At 40.4% G+C, this 14,511-nt stretch overlaps 1 protein-coding gene across 1 annotated transcript in view; it reads right to left on the bottom strand.

Annotated features, from left to right (window-relative positions):
* Positions 1-14,511, bottom strand: part of RIMS2 (regulating synaptic membrane exocytosis 2) — a 374,923-nt gene that overhangs the window by 273,635 nt on the left and 86,777 nt on the right. Inside the window, 2 exon segments of the mRNA XM_061611686.1 lie at positions 403-414; positions 8,965-9,175. Of these exon segments, the coding sequence (XP_061467670.1) occupies positions 403-414; positions 8,965-9,175 (223 nt within the window).

The raw sequence follows: 14,511 nt of genomic DNA, 5'->3' as shown, positions 1-14,511 counted from the left end.
ACCTGCAACAGGTATAGTCTCTGTACATGTGTAGAGGGTAAATTCTACCGTGTATAGGGACAGACATTCCTATTGTCTGCTGCAGGAAAGCAGGGATAGGTGGGTAGGGGCATCACAGTCACATCTTCAAACATGCAATGGACCTGCAACAGGTAACCACAGTCAATTGCAGCTCACAGTAAAAGTCTTCTGCGTGTCCTCAGTGCCTGTTAATGTGAGTCTCTGCTTCATACTTTGATATATTTACCTTGGCAAGACCAAGCCATTGCTGGAACCTATGTTCTAGCAGTACTGCTAAACTTTGACTCAGACTTATAGTGTACCTCGGTAATGAAAGGACAAATCTCAACTGAACATAAAACACCAAAACATAAATGATCTGAGACAAAAAAAGGTTCTAACCACTTTATCCTTCTGGAGAGCATATCCATGAAAGCAAGTAAGAAAGAACAAGAAAAGACAAAAGAGAAAAGGAAAGTTACTCCTATCATGGAAAAAAAACCCCAGTGATATCTGTTAGTAAATAAACTGCAAAGAAGCTATTATAAAAACTATATAAAAGATATATTGCCAAGGGCTCTATGTGCCCTAATAGAAAGGAACACAACAGCTCCCAGCAATAATATCTAATATCTCAATCCTCCAGAACCATCAGTATTGCTGAAGATTCTAAACCTACACAGGACTTGCAAACAGAACCATCTAGACAAAATTCTGATTTTAAATTTAATGCAACTGAAAATGTTAAGCAATAAAGCATTATATATCAGTGATCAGGTTCGGATGCACAAACAATTCATATTTAGATAAACAAACCATGGTTTGTAGTTATGTCTGAACTAAGCCTGTACATGGTTTTAAGAAAGAATTATACAGGATCTGGTTCACAAGTAACACTAAACCTTAGTTCATCCTTATGTACATAAGCTGTTACCCCATTCTCCTTTCCTCTTCCAATATAGTTGCGATGAGGAAACCCAAAGCTACTATATTTGTTTTCAACTAACTCTGGTTTGCTGTTTCATTCAAGTCAGGAACTGTGCTTAGTTTTAACTTTGATTTGTCCAAATAAGTCAGGATTTAAAACCATGGCTTGAAGTTGGCTTGTTCACACAAACCATAGTTAAAACTAACCACGGTTTGACCTGCTTCAAATGAAACCACAAATTGCAGTTAGTTGATGCTTCTGATCTCCACCTCATGGCCACACTAGCAGAAAAAAGGGGCAGTGCATGAGTCCATTGCTTGTTCACACAGCAGTAAACTATGGTTCAGTGTTGTTTGATAGCAGTCAGTGGCTCAGTTGAGACGTAACACTAAACCATATTTTGTTTAGCTAAACTATTGTTTGGTTTTATATATGAACCCAATCAACAGCCCAATTTTTTACTTATCAGAATACACAGATGCTAAAAACTGTGTGTTATTTAAAATTTCATGCATTCCATCACTTAAGGTAACTCAAGATTACATGCTTGAAGCATGTGGTTTGATGGACTTCTCCAGATGCTTTTAGGTCAGCCTAAACTCTAACTGCAATGCGCTCTACGTGGGGCTGCCTCTGAAGACAGTTCAAAAACTACAGCTAGTGCAAAATGCAGCTGCTAGACTGCTGATGAGGACTAGGCGGTCTGCACATATAACACCTGTTCTGGCTCGTTTGCACTGGCTACCTATTTGTTTCCGGGCCAAATTCAAAGTGCTAGTTTTGACTTATAAAGCCTTACACGGTGCGGGACCACAATACCTAGCGGAACGCCTCTCCCGATATGAACCTACCCGCTCACTACGTTCAACATCTAAGGCCCTCCTCCGGGCTCCGACTCACAGGGAAGCCCAGAGGGTAGTAACAAGATCTAGGGCCTTTTCAGTGGTTGCCCCTGAATTATGGAACAGTGACTCTGATGAGGTGCGCCTGGCGCCTACACTTTTATCTTTTAGGCGCCAGGTTAAAACCTTTTTATTCTCCCAGGCATTTTAACCTATTTGTGTTTTTAATCTATCTTAAGTTGTTTACTTGTTTAATACTGTATACTTTTCTGTTTTTGTGATTTTAGTGTATTTTATCCATGTTGTGCACCGCCCTGAGAGCCCTTGGGCTGTGGGCGGTATATAAATTGAACAAAATAAATAAATAAATAAATAAACTCCCCAGCTACAGTATTTAAGAATCTAAGCTGGATACCAAAAAGAAATTGACCTATTTTAAATGCTTACAAAATCAATAGCTGGAAAATAATTGTAGTTTTGCTATCTGAAATACTGGTACTAGTTATTGTTCCTTAAATACTACCAAAGGTTAAATCCCACCAACTGATTCATTATAGAAAGCATAAGAATGACTTTACTAAAGACAATGCACTTTTACAGTTGACTAAACAAAACTTGAAGACAATCACATTCAAATAGAATGCCAAACTACAGTCTAGCATTACAACCATGATCACAGAACCAAGAAGATCTGAACCTCAGGAAAACACACTACTTCATAATCTCATGTACTGGAGATTTCAAAATTGACTGGTGTCAAAGTGTAGCTTGCTATTGCTTCAAAAATGCTGCAAACTATGGTTTCTTGAAACCATATTTTATTCCTAACCAGGGTCCCATACATAATGGAAGGTGGAAGGGACTAGAAGGAAGAGCAATTGCATCACTCTTTCTCTCCTCATGCACAAAATGCCAAAGCGTTGTTTGGCATTACATCTGAATGTAACCATAAACAGTGAGCATGATTTTAAAAAAATGTAGTTTTACTGCTAAGTTCAAGTTTGAACTTTCATTTGAAGTTATTTAAGGCAAAGAGGGAGGTTTAAATTTTATCTTAGAAAATATACCATATGGAAAAGCAGCTATGTAAGGTGCAGTAAAAAGGAAGAGAAACTCAGAAAATACAGAAAAAAGAAGAGGCCCCAATGTTGTTTAACATACAAATAACTGAATTGTGCTTCCATCACTACAAAGCCCGGTGTTAGATGCAGGACTGTATGTAGGTCACAATGGGGGCGGGGGAATGCAAAGTGCAGTACTGGGCATGGAATTTAGTTTTCTATTAATGTCACCTCTCATGTAAAAGAAAAACAAAAAAAGCAAGATTCTAACCCTTATAGTTACAAAGATATGCTTGAAAGTCTGAGGAAATCTTATAAATCAGAGAAGTGACTGAATAATTTTTCCAAGGTTTAGGAGAGGGTCTTCAGTGGCCTATAAGCTTCTTGCCCATCCCCAAGCCTAGCAAAACAAGAATTATATGAATTGGGTTGGTTTGCACAATGTATACAGATTGAAACGTTTAGGTATGCTGAAGAATATGGATTGAAATGTTAGGCTTCAGTCCTATGCCCTCTTACTTGGGAGTAAACCTCACTGAGTTCAACAGGTTTTCCTTTTGAATAGACATGTTTAGGATTGCACTGTTAATCTAACATCAGTGACTACATTGGCTCAATTCAGACATAAAGGCCAAGCCACTGCTTGGCCATCATGAACAGCTTTAGGTTCATATGCTCCCATCTCCTCTTTCCACCTCTGTATTTCCCTCCTTTCCTTTATGGTTTGAGAAAAACTTAGTTTGCTGTGGTGGTTGAATAAGGCAAACTATGTTTTGCACAAATAGTTTGCCATAAACCATAACTGGAAATCATAATTTGAAATTTCACTTGCACCCATCATATTTTGCCTAATTTGGCCTCCATGGCAAAATACAGTATGGGAAGAGAGAGAATGCAAGCTCAAAGTCCATGAACAAAGGCAATAATCACCAGGATTTTTAAGGTCTGGTCAATTCCTATTTCACAAAATGCACAAAACTGGCAAAGCCTATTCTAGGCAAAAAGTAGCACATATATTTCATTCCATTGCCTGATACGCTGTTTGTCATGTTTCCCTAATTAGGGCAAGTCAAGAAGTGTTTTGTGGATTCTGTCTGTTGATGTTGTTGTTGTTAACAACGACAACAACAATAATAATAAAATTTATATTTCACCCTTCCTCACAAAGGAACGGTGAGATTCTTTCATTTGAAGAGCTAACCGTTTATTGCTACACAGAAACTCACTGCTCAACTAAATTATGTTATGCATACCTCATTGGCTTTTCATAAGCTTCCACTCTTTCTATTGATTATTAGTTCCAGTCTCTAGGAGAGTGGTCAACCTTTTTCTTTACCCTGACAGTTTTTCCCTATTAAAAGAATACAATCCAGTTTGCAATTGGAGCATCCTGCCATACGGTAAATGCTTGTACTTTTTGTGAATAATATGTAATTCAGGCCGCATAGAATTTTGCTTGCCTTCCAGACTTTGGAAAATGGGCTTTAATTCCTAGAAGTCTATAACTATTCAATTATACATGTTGGCCTCATTCTTTTTTATCCTCCAGAGATAAAATTTGGCTTATAGCCAATTTTGAAATTCTTTACTTTTCTCTATGATTGCAGCTATACAAATCTGCTTTCCTAAAAATAAATCTATATTTCTACTGCCTTACTGTGCCTTTAGATTTAAATCTTCTGAGCCAAGCTATAAGCTGCTCCTTTACTTTACTCATTTCTGGCACTTTTTATGGTAATGAACTTCTTTCATGCAACTTCTTTTACTCGGAGAGAAGTTATTTCACTGTAGTGTTTTTCAAATATAATATGGGAAAATATATATCCATAAAACAAAACATCTTGTTTTAAAAGGAGTAAAATAATCACAAGAGTGCTGGTTTCTTTTTTATTAGAACCCTCACAGTGGATAAAGATGAATAATTGCAACAAGTGACTTTGTTACTTAATTGTCTCAGCTTAATGCAATACTTTAAAAAAAAATTAAACAGCCAAACTTTCTAAAATTATTAAACATTTTACACCACACATAATTAATAATAATAATAATAATTTTAATTTATAAGTCGCCTATCTGGCCAATGGCCACTCTAGGCGACGTACAACTCAGTTAAAATACATCATAATAAATACAGTACAACAATAAAACAGTAAAACAGTGACAGTTCAGAGTAGCAGGCAATTAGTCAAAAAGATTAACCCTCCCCGGAAGTCCCGAAGGCCTGTCTGAAAAGCCAGGTCTTCAAGGCCTGGCGGAATACATTCAGGGAAGGGGCATGCCGAAGATCATATGGGAGGGAGTTCCAGAGAGTGGGGGCCGCCACTGAGAAGGCCCTCTCTCTAGTCCCCACCAGCCTAGCTGTTTTAGTTGGTGGGACTGAGAGAAGGCCCTGTGTGGCTGATCTTGTCGGGCGGCATAATTGGTGGCATTGAAGGCGCTCCATCAGATAAACTGGGCCGAGACCGTGTAGGGCTTTAAAGGTTAATACCAACACCTTGAATTGGGCCCGGAAAACAACTGGGAGCCAGTGCAGATCGAACAGCACTGGGGTGATGTGCTCACGGCGACGACAGTTTGTAAGTAGTCGAGCCGCCGCATTTTGTATAAGTTGTAGTTTCCGGACCGTTTTCAAGGGTAGCCCCACGTAGAGCGCATTACAGTAGTCCAAACAAGAGGTGACCAGGGCATGTACCACCAATGGGAGCTGATGAACAGGGAGGTAGGGTTGCAGTCTACGTATGAGGTGTAATTGATACCAAGCTGCCCGGCTCACTGCTGAAATCTGAGCCTCCATGGACAGCTTGGAATCAAGGACAACCCCTAGGCTGCGGACTTGGTCCTTTAGGGGCAGTTTCACCCCATCGAACATCAAGTCAATATCTCCCAACCTTCCCTTGTCCCCCACGAGTAGCACCTCGGTCTTATCAGGATTCAGCTTCAACCTGTTCCTTCCCATCCATCCACTCACGGATTCCAGGCACTTGGACATGGTCTCCACAGCCAACTCTGGTGAGGATTTAAACGAGAGATAGAGCTGAGTGTCATCTGCATACTGGTGACACTGCAGCCCAAATCTCCTAATGATAGTCCCCAGTGGCTTCATATACATATTTAATAGCATGGGAGAGAGGATAGAGCCCTGTGGCACACCACAATTGAGAGGCCAAGGGTCTGAAACCTCCTCCCCCAATGCTACTTGTTGATGCCTATCGGAGAGAAAGGAGCGGAACCACTGCAGTACAGTGCCTCCTATTCCCAGTCCCTCCAGGCGATGTAAAAGGATACTGTGGTCGACAGTATCAAAAGCCGCTGAGATCGAGGAGGACAAGAAAGGTGAATTCTCCCCTATCTAATGCCCTCCTCATATCATCCACCAGAGCGACCAAGGCTGTTTCAGTTCCATGTCCAGTCTTGAAACCCGATTGGTATGGATCCAAATAATCCGTTTCATCCAAGTGTGCCGACAGCTGATTAGCCACCACTCACTCAATGACCTTGCCTAGAAATGGTAAATTTGAAATAGGGCGAAAGTTATTCAAAACTTGGGGATCCAAGGAGGGCTTCTTTAAGATGGGCTTCACGACTGCCTCCTTGAGGGCTAATGGCATTACACCCTCCTCTAGGGATGCATTAACCACCGCCTTAATCCCCTCGCCCAATTTCTCTTTGCAGCTCACAAGGAGCCACGACGGGCAAGGATCAACTGAGAAAATATACTGGGCATGTTAAACCTGTATGTCTTCACATCCCTACCCACTTCCTACATGCCACTCCATCTCTAGTCTGGAATCAGCCAGTCCTCAACAGTCGAGGATGCATGAATCCTTTTACCAATTCCATTGGGAGTATAACCAATACTCTGGAAGCAATAAGAAAGGTGGAATTTGTTGTGAATTTTAGAAATATTGCATTATTAAAACAGAAGATATCACATAGTCACATGATCTGTGTATAAGTGATGCTGACTTGGATGGTTTGGCAAAGAGAGGCCCACTCCACCATTTTGTACTTTAATATGGTAAGCAGACACTCACCCATCCCCCAAAATGTTTGCCAAAGTTCTTCACCCTACCCCTTTTCACAGGTTACCCACCTCAAGCTGCAAGGGCGGAAATCTGCAAAAGGTTCGACACAGTTCTATTACTAAGAACTAACTCAATTCCCCAAACAGTGACTCCTATGTGGACAAAATGGCACCATCCATGCACAAGAGGAACGTCTCAGCAGGCTTCATGGAATCCCAAAGTTTGCAATAAGTACAAAAATATGCAGGAAAAACCCTTAAGGGGGGCAAAAACAAACCTGAGCATGCTCAGCAAATCAAGAATGCTGACTGTTAGCGGGAAACAGAAACCCAGGCAGCAGGGGGACTGAGTGGATATTCTGTTCCAAGTGCTGGCCTCAACATGGGTTCTGACCAAAGCGAAAAATTTAGGATTGGGCAAGCAAAGCAAGACAAAGTATGGCAAAATCTAGGTCCCTGTGAGGTGAGATTTTCAGGATGCAGTGGCAGCCTGGAAAGATCCATGCAAGGCTCAGGCTGGCAACTCTGCAAGACAGAGTTCAAATGTTGCTTCAGCAGCAGTCAATATCAGACTGGCTCTTAAATAGAAACTGCAGCTTTATTTGAATAGCTACTGTATACTGACCTTCAGTGAGAACAGCCTTCTCACTGAAAGGCTCAAGGCCAAGTGGCTTTAACACTGGCCAGCTCAGGCAGAAAAAAAGTGTGGTTCTACTAGGGCAGGAATAGCTAACTTTCATATGCTGTTGGGCATATGCTGTTGGGCTACAGTTACCATCATTCCTGACCATTGGACATGTGACTGGGGCTGATGGGAGTCCAACAACATCTGGAAGGCCACAAGTTAAGCACCCCTGCACTAGAGCTTCTGAACTGGAGGGCAACATGACCTCCTCAGGCTGGGGAAGTACTGGCACAATGAGTTCCTCTTACACTACAGCTTCTAAGTTAGTAAAGATATCTGGGACTCATTCTCAGGGCAATTCCTTCTCACTATCTGAATCACCAGGCTTATCTTCTACAGATGAGGAACACCACCCTGGGGGCCTGACAATGGCTGAAAACCTGAACCGGAGTACTCCACACTGCAACATTTTGTTGCAGGTTCCACTTGTCTTTATTTTACATCTATCTAAAGGGCATGGGAATTACAGTTTACTGACATTTTTGACCATCCACAACAGGCTTCCATTTTTCTACAGCAAGAATTAGTAGCAAGGCCCACTCTTGAAATATAATGCAAGCCTGTGTAGATTGTGTATATTTAGTTGTATTTCACATATAATTTGAGTATAAATTTTCAGACTAAACTACAGCTGCATATTTCATATATTGTACAACTTGTTCTACAATATATAAAAAATCTGAGTCAGCCTCTGAAATTTGTGACTGGCTTTAGAAATCTCAAAAAAGCAACAGAAGGAGTCTACTTTTCACATAAAAAGAGAGCAAATAGCAGCTTCAGGGGCAATTTCTAGCAAGAAGCAAGCAGGCAGGGAAATAAGAAAGCAGGCAGGGAAGTAGTTAAACTCTCTCCCTCCATGCCATGGTTCTGATCCAGATGTCTGCCCCAGTATTTCTGGCTAAGGGAGGAAATGGACTTAGGTCACTGGCTATTTGGATGCTTAATCCAACCTTGCAAATAAATCCACAAAAGCTACATGCCCCTCTCAATAATCTTCTAGCTGACTTATCCACACATGTGGAGGGGAAGACAATTCTTCAAAATTAACTTTAAAACTCTTAATCTCATAACCATGAACGTCATGGGCGAAATATTGGATCTGGGATTGTCACGTCATTAAAAAAAGACCTGCTGTTTACAGTGCAATCCTGCACTGTACGCACTATTAAGTTCAATGGGACTTTCTCCATGGCAAATGTGCATAGAATTCCTGGCTAAATCTCTGGTTCCTGGTAGAAGGCTGCAATTGGGATTTGGAACATGCTTTGATATGCACTATTTCTCCATGTTAGCACTTAAAAATTAGGACAACACCAGCTCATACTGACTTCACACATCTGGAATAGTTGATATTGGCAAAGCTATAACAATAAACAACATCAGAAAGAAAGAACAGGAATACTCTTTGTAAACATATATCTTACCTTGTTTGAGCGTAATGACACTCTTCCTCCACAACGTGCACAGAATTTAGTTTGGCAATATGAACAATTATGGCCACAGCCATCAGCAAATTTTGTTTTGTGGCAGATACCACAGGTTGGAGCATCACCCTTCTGTTCCTGGTGTTGCTGCGATTCTTCACCCATCTTTTTCACCTGTTCTTTATACATTTCAAACTGCTGATGTAATTTCCTGCAGAAGGAAACAGGAAAAGATTTATGATATTCAAGTAACAATAAGAAAATTATCTGTCAGCTGATTATATTTTAAATATTTAATTATTTTATTAACCAACAAATTAATATTAAAACACATGTTGTATCTCCATACTGAGATTAGCTGTGTGCTATTTCCTCATAATAGTCTATCTGAACTACATAAAACTTTAGTCATCCTGTGGCAAGTATACCTGTTCAACTCTCTGAGACTTAGATATAATAATTCAACACACAGCTTAGAATACAGACTAATGGTAAGCTTTGAATAGCGAAGGTGACACAAAAGTAGAAAATGTAACAGTTAGGGAAACATAGGGGCTTAGCTCCCCAAAGGAACACCTTCTCTCCCTTGAAACTAACGGCTGACATCTTAAGCATTTAAGTACACACACATTCCCAACCTAATTGGCCCATTCAGTCTGCAACTGGTCACAGTGGGTAAGAAAACAGAGTACAATAACATCATTAAGTCTGCAATCCTATACTCACTTACCTGGAGTAAGTCCCATTGAACTGTGTGTACACCTGAATAGGAATGCACTATAAGTGAGGCTCAGAGAGGAGTTATGACTAGGGGTAGCCAACATGGTTGCCTCCAGATGTTGCTGGACTACAACTCCTATCATGTCTGACCATTTGCCATGCTGGGTTGGGTTGACAGGAGTTGAAGTTCAACAACATCTAGAGGGCACCATGTTAACTACCCCTGAGTTAGATTTTAAAATAATAATAATAAACTGCATACTCAGTAATGCTTTCTTGGCCATGCATTCCAAAGGAAAAAGAAGTTTAAGCGGCTGCATGATGATGATGATAACTAATGTTTTTATTTAATTTGTTAGTCATTTAATAAAAAGGAAGAAAGTCTCTGACATACAAAGGATAAAGAGTCAAAGGCACAGCATAGAAACAGACAATACATTACAATAAAACCATTACAAAACCCATAAAAGAGGCCCAGGTTCAGATGAAAACTAAAGAACCTAAACAGGAACTCTCAGGAGAGGCATTCCAAAAGATATTGGGGTACACAGGGCTTTACAGATCAAAATCAGCCCTCTGAATTCAGCTTGGAAATGTACAAGAAGACAGTGTAGTTGTACCAGGATCAGTTCACCCTGAGCCTGTCAGCTATTGGGTGGCCACATTCAACACTAGCTGCAGTGTGCAAACTGGTTTCAAAGGCAGCCCAGTGTAACGCACATGGCCGCAATCTTGAAATTACCAGAGCATACATAAGCCTATTCAGCCTATTAATAAGAGAATGCCACTAAGATGAACATCACCTTAAGGATTCCATAGGTAATAATTTATTAGAAGCTCCAACATGAAGCATGGGAAGGCTGTAGCCCAGTGTCTAGTGTCTATCTTTGAGAACTGGGGAAAGCAGATGTGTTTCCTGCAAGGCCATGATCCAGAGTTTTGTATGAAGTCCTGTGCCTTTTTATGAGACTGGAAACTTCATGTATGAATTTCCCAAATGAGCGTGCACAGGAATGTAATATATAGTACCAATGCTGAGGATGACTAATAATTAAAATTATGGAAAATTGAAAGAGCACAATAATAAAATTACTTAACGTCTTTCCTGTTGCATGTACAGTTTCATCCTGTCTTTTTCAATGGGTCTATTAGACTCAAACTACCCATGATGGCAGCAGACCTGTTTGTTTAAATCTAGGTCTGTCCCAATCATGTATGAAGCAGGGGTCCAATTTTTAGAGCAAAGGGGACATGTAGATGAGGTGAGCTAACATATCCCACATTTGCTATTTACATCCCTGTAGTGTCCTCCCCCAACATTTTTCCCCAGCCAGGAGATTCTGGTTTTAAAGCATGGCTGAGAATAACACCATGGAAGGATTCAGCCCTGCTCACCTGTGTGCTCCTTTTGTTCTAGAATTGGATCTCTGCCCCTGCTATATCTGATTGGGGCAAATTCAATGTGTTTATGGACTGTACACTGTTTTGTGATATGTCTGTCCTAAAAAGGGATATAAAAGTCTTTTACATAACTAAATAAACCCTGATTGAAACAAAAGGGTTTGCCTCCATTATATGTTGATTGGGCGTTATGTTGTTTAATTAAATCCCATGGAGATGTGAAGTGAATTATCATCAGTTCACTGATGACACAATCTCTTTACCTCTCATCTGACCTGTGAAGGTTGTAGAAAAAACATCTCCCATGTACATTATCTTGGGTTATTCCTGGACCAATTACTGCATGTGGTGTACACACTGTTGTGGTAGTTTACTGGCAAGGAGTGCTTTTCACCATCTCACTCTAGTATAAATGTTGGCAAGTTTTCATTCTTAGACCAAACTATCATTCACACCTTTGTATATTAAAAATGTATACTACATAAATTAAAGACTGTTTGCAAGCTACAGCTAGTGTAGAACATAAGGAGTCATCTTCTCAAAAGGTGTGAAACATCAGGAACATTATATACTGTTCCTCCAGAGTCTACATGCATTTCTGTAGCCTTTTAGAAATAATTTAACAGCTAACTGGACCTGTATACTCTACAGACCACCATGATAATTAGCTACAACAGGAGGCAGATAGCTCATAGAATTCTAAACGTATGTTACTCTTTCAGAAGAGAGACCCCAATGACAGAACTGGCAACTGTGAGAACAAAGCAAGTCCTCACCAGAGTTGGCTGTGAATACCATGTCCAAGTGCCTGGAATCCGTAAGTGGATGGATGGGAGAGAATAGGCTGAAGCTAAACCCCGACAAGACCGAGGTGCTGCTCGTGGGAGACAAAAGAAGGTTGGGAATTACAGACCTGGTGTTTAATGGGGTGAGTTTACCCCTGAAGGACCAGGTCCGCAGCCTCGGGGTCATTCTTGACTCCCAGCTGTCCATGGAGGCTCAGGTTTTGGCAGTGAGCCAGGCAGCTTGGTATCAATTACATCTGATACAGAGACTGCGACCATACCTTCCTGTTCATCTGCTCCCACGAGTGATACATGCCCTGGTCTCCTCCCGCTTAGACTACTGCAATGCGCTCTACGTGGGGTTACCTTTGAAAACGGTCCGGAAGTTACAGCTGGTACAGAATGCGGCGGCGCGCTTGATTAAGCATAGCCGTTGCTGTGATCATATCACTCCAGTGGTAATAGATCTGCACTGGCTACCAGTTGTCTACCGGGCCCAATTCAAGGTGTTGGTGTTGACTTTTAAACCCCTATACGGTTTCGGCCCAGTTTATCTGAAGGAGCGCCTCCAGAATCACCAAGTATGCCACCTGACGAGATCAGCCTCACAAGACCTTCTCTCGGTTCCACTGGTTAAAACAGCTAGGCTGGTGCGGACCAGAGAGAGGGCATTCTCGATTGTGGCCCCCACCCTCTGGAACTCCCTTCCTTTTGATCTCCGACATGCTCCCTCCCTGATAGGTTTTCGCCGAGCACTAAAGACCTGGCTTTTCAGGCAGGCCTACAGGATTGGGGTGGATTAGTTTTATGCTGTATAAACTGAAGGTTGATTTTAGATTAATTATGCTTTGTTTTGATATGTATATTGTGTCTATTTTGTGTTTATATTATTGTACGTCGCCTAGAGTGTCCGTTGACCCGGACAGATAGGCGACTCAAAAATAAAATTTTATTATTAGTAGTAGTACAATTAGGAGTCTCCTACTAGGAATCTAGCTGCAGGGCCGCGGGGGTAAAATTAAACTCACAAAGGTTGCTTTTAAAAATAGTGTAAAAAGTAAAGAAACATGGAACTAAATCATAAATTACAGAACCTAATTTTTAAAATGCAAATAAACAGTACAGGTGATATCTAATGTTAGTCGTACTCAGAATAAACCTATAAAATCAATGGAGTTAAATCCATTGATTTCAGTTGGTGTGCTCTGAGTATGACTTTGTTGGATATCACCTTATGAACACTGAAGACTAGCAGATGACTATCCAGTATTTTGTACAGAATCTGACATGTATGAATATCTGCCTGCTGGGCAGAAGCTGTAAATTTGTGCTTAGTGTGAAATTCCATTCCTTCAAGGTCCAGGCAGCTAACCTGGAGACTATGAGAAAGGCAGCTAGACATGTATGTTACTCTCTTTTTAGTTTACTGTTAATTGTAATTATCTTTTAAATGTTTTTAATTACTGGTTTTTAACTGTTATTAAAACTATTGATAGTTTTAATATTTCTTGAAAACTGCTTTGAGGTTTTCTTACAATCAAGCATTTAAATTTTATTAAATAAATACAAATAAAAATAGCACCTTAGGAATATAGGAACAAAGTACGCTGCCTTATACTGAGTCAGATCATTGGTCCATCTAGCTCACTATTGTGTACACTGACTGGCAGCAGCTCTCCAGGATTTCAGACAGAGACTCTTACCTACATGGAGATGTCAGGGATTGAACTAAAACCTCCTGCATGCAAAACATATGCTCTGCTACTGAGCTATGGCCCTTGCCCGCAGATACCCTTCAGGTACACTGTTGTGGGGTCCCACTTTCATCTGCTGTGGATGGCAAAACAGAACAGCCAGTTAGACTGCTGCTGCACCATTCGTTCCAATTTGCTAAACTTCTGCCCACTATGTAGCCCTTAATAATAACAGGAGTAAACTCCAAGTTGGGAGTGGCAACCTGAGCATTAGAGAGATTACAGTTTGCAAATGTGTGCCTGTTGCTTTACTAATCACAAAGGGTTGGTGGATTTAGGACTCTGGACTTTTAAACTATATTAGTTTTAAGAGGAAACTACCTAAAAGGGAAAATACATAAAATCAATTGAAACAATAATATTTCACAAATGTTAAAATTGTAAACAAAAATTAAACTAAGAATAGCCCTCTGAAGGCCACCAAATAACTGAAAGCTGTAGGGGAAGAGGAAAATGCATTGCTTTGGCAGACCTCTCTGCTTGCCCTTTTTTTTCACAATGTCCAGTACTGAAGAAAGTTTTAAGTTTCTGTTTATTAATCTAGCAAGTCTGGCTCCCTGGCAGTGAACCATCTAGCAAGTGCTTTGTAAGTACAATGCTTACTGAAAGACTCAGAAGTAAACATGAAGAAGAGAGCCATATGGCCAATTAAAAGTTGAATTAACTAATATTGTGAGAGCAAGGCTAAGTTACACCATAACTAAATACAGAATATGTAACTACAATTTGCACTTATTACTGTAGGCTTCCTCAGAATGTGTGCATCTATTTTACTCTCTTCAGTTAAGTTGTTTCATTGCTTATTTTTTCAGCTAAAGACACCACCAAAATTCATTATTAACCATTTTAGAAAAGAATTTTTCCAGTCCAACTGGTAATGCTTGCCT

This window comes from Rhineura floridana, chromosome 1 (assembly GCF_030035675.1).
Source record: "Rhineura floridana isolate rRhiFlo1 chromosome 1, rRhiFlo1.hap2, whole genome shotgun sequence".
Classification (NCBI taxonomy): Eukaryota; Metazoa; Chordata; class Lepidosauria; order Squamata; family Rhineuridae; genus Rhineura; species Rhineura floridana.
The sequence above is the reverse complement of the archived record's forward strand: the minus strand, read 5'-3'. Positions and strand labels throughout refer to the sequence as shown.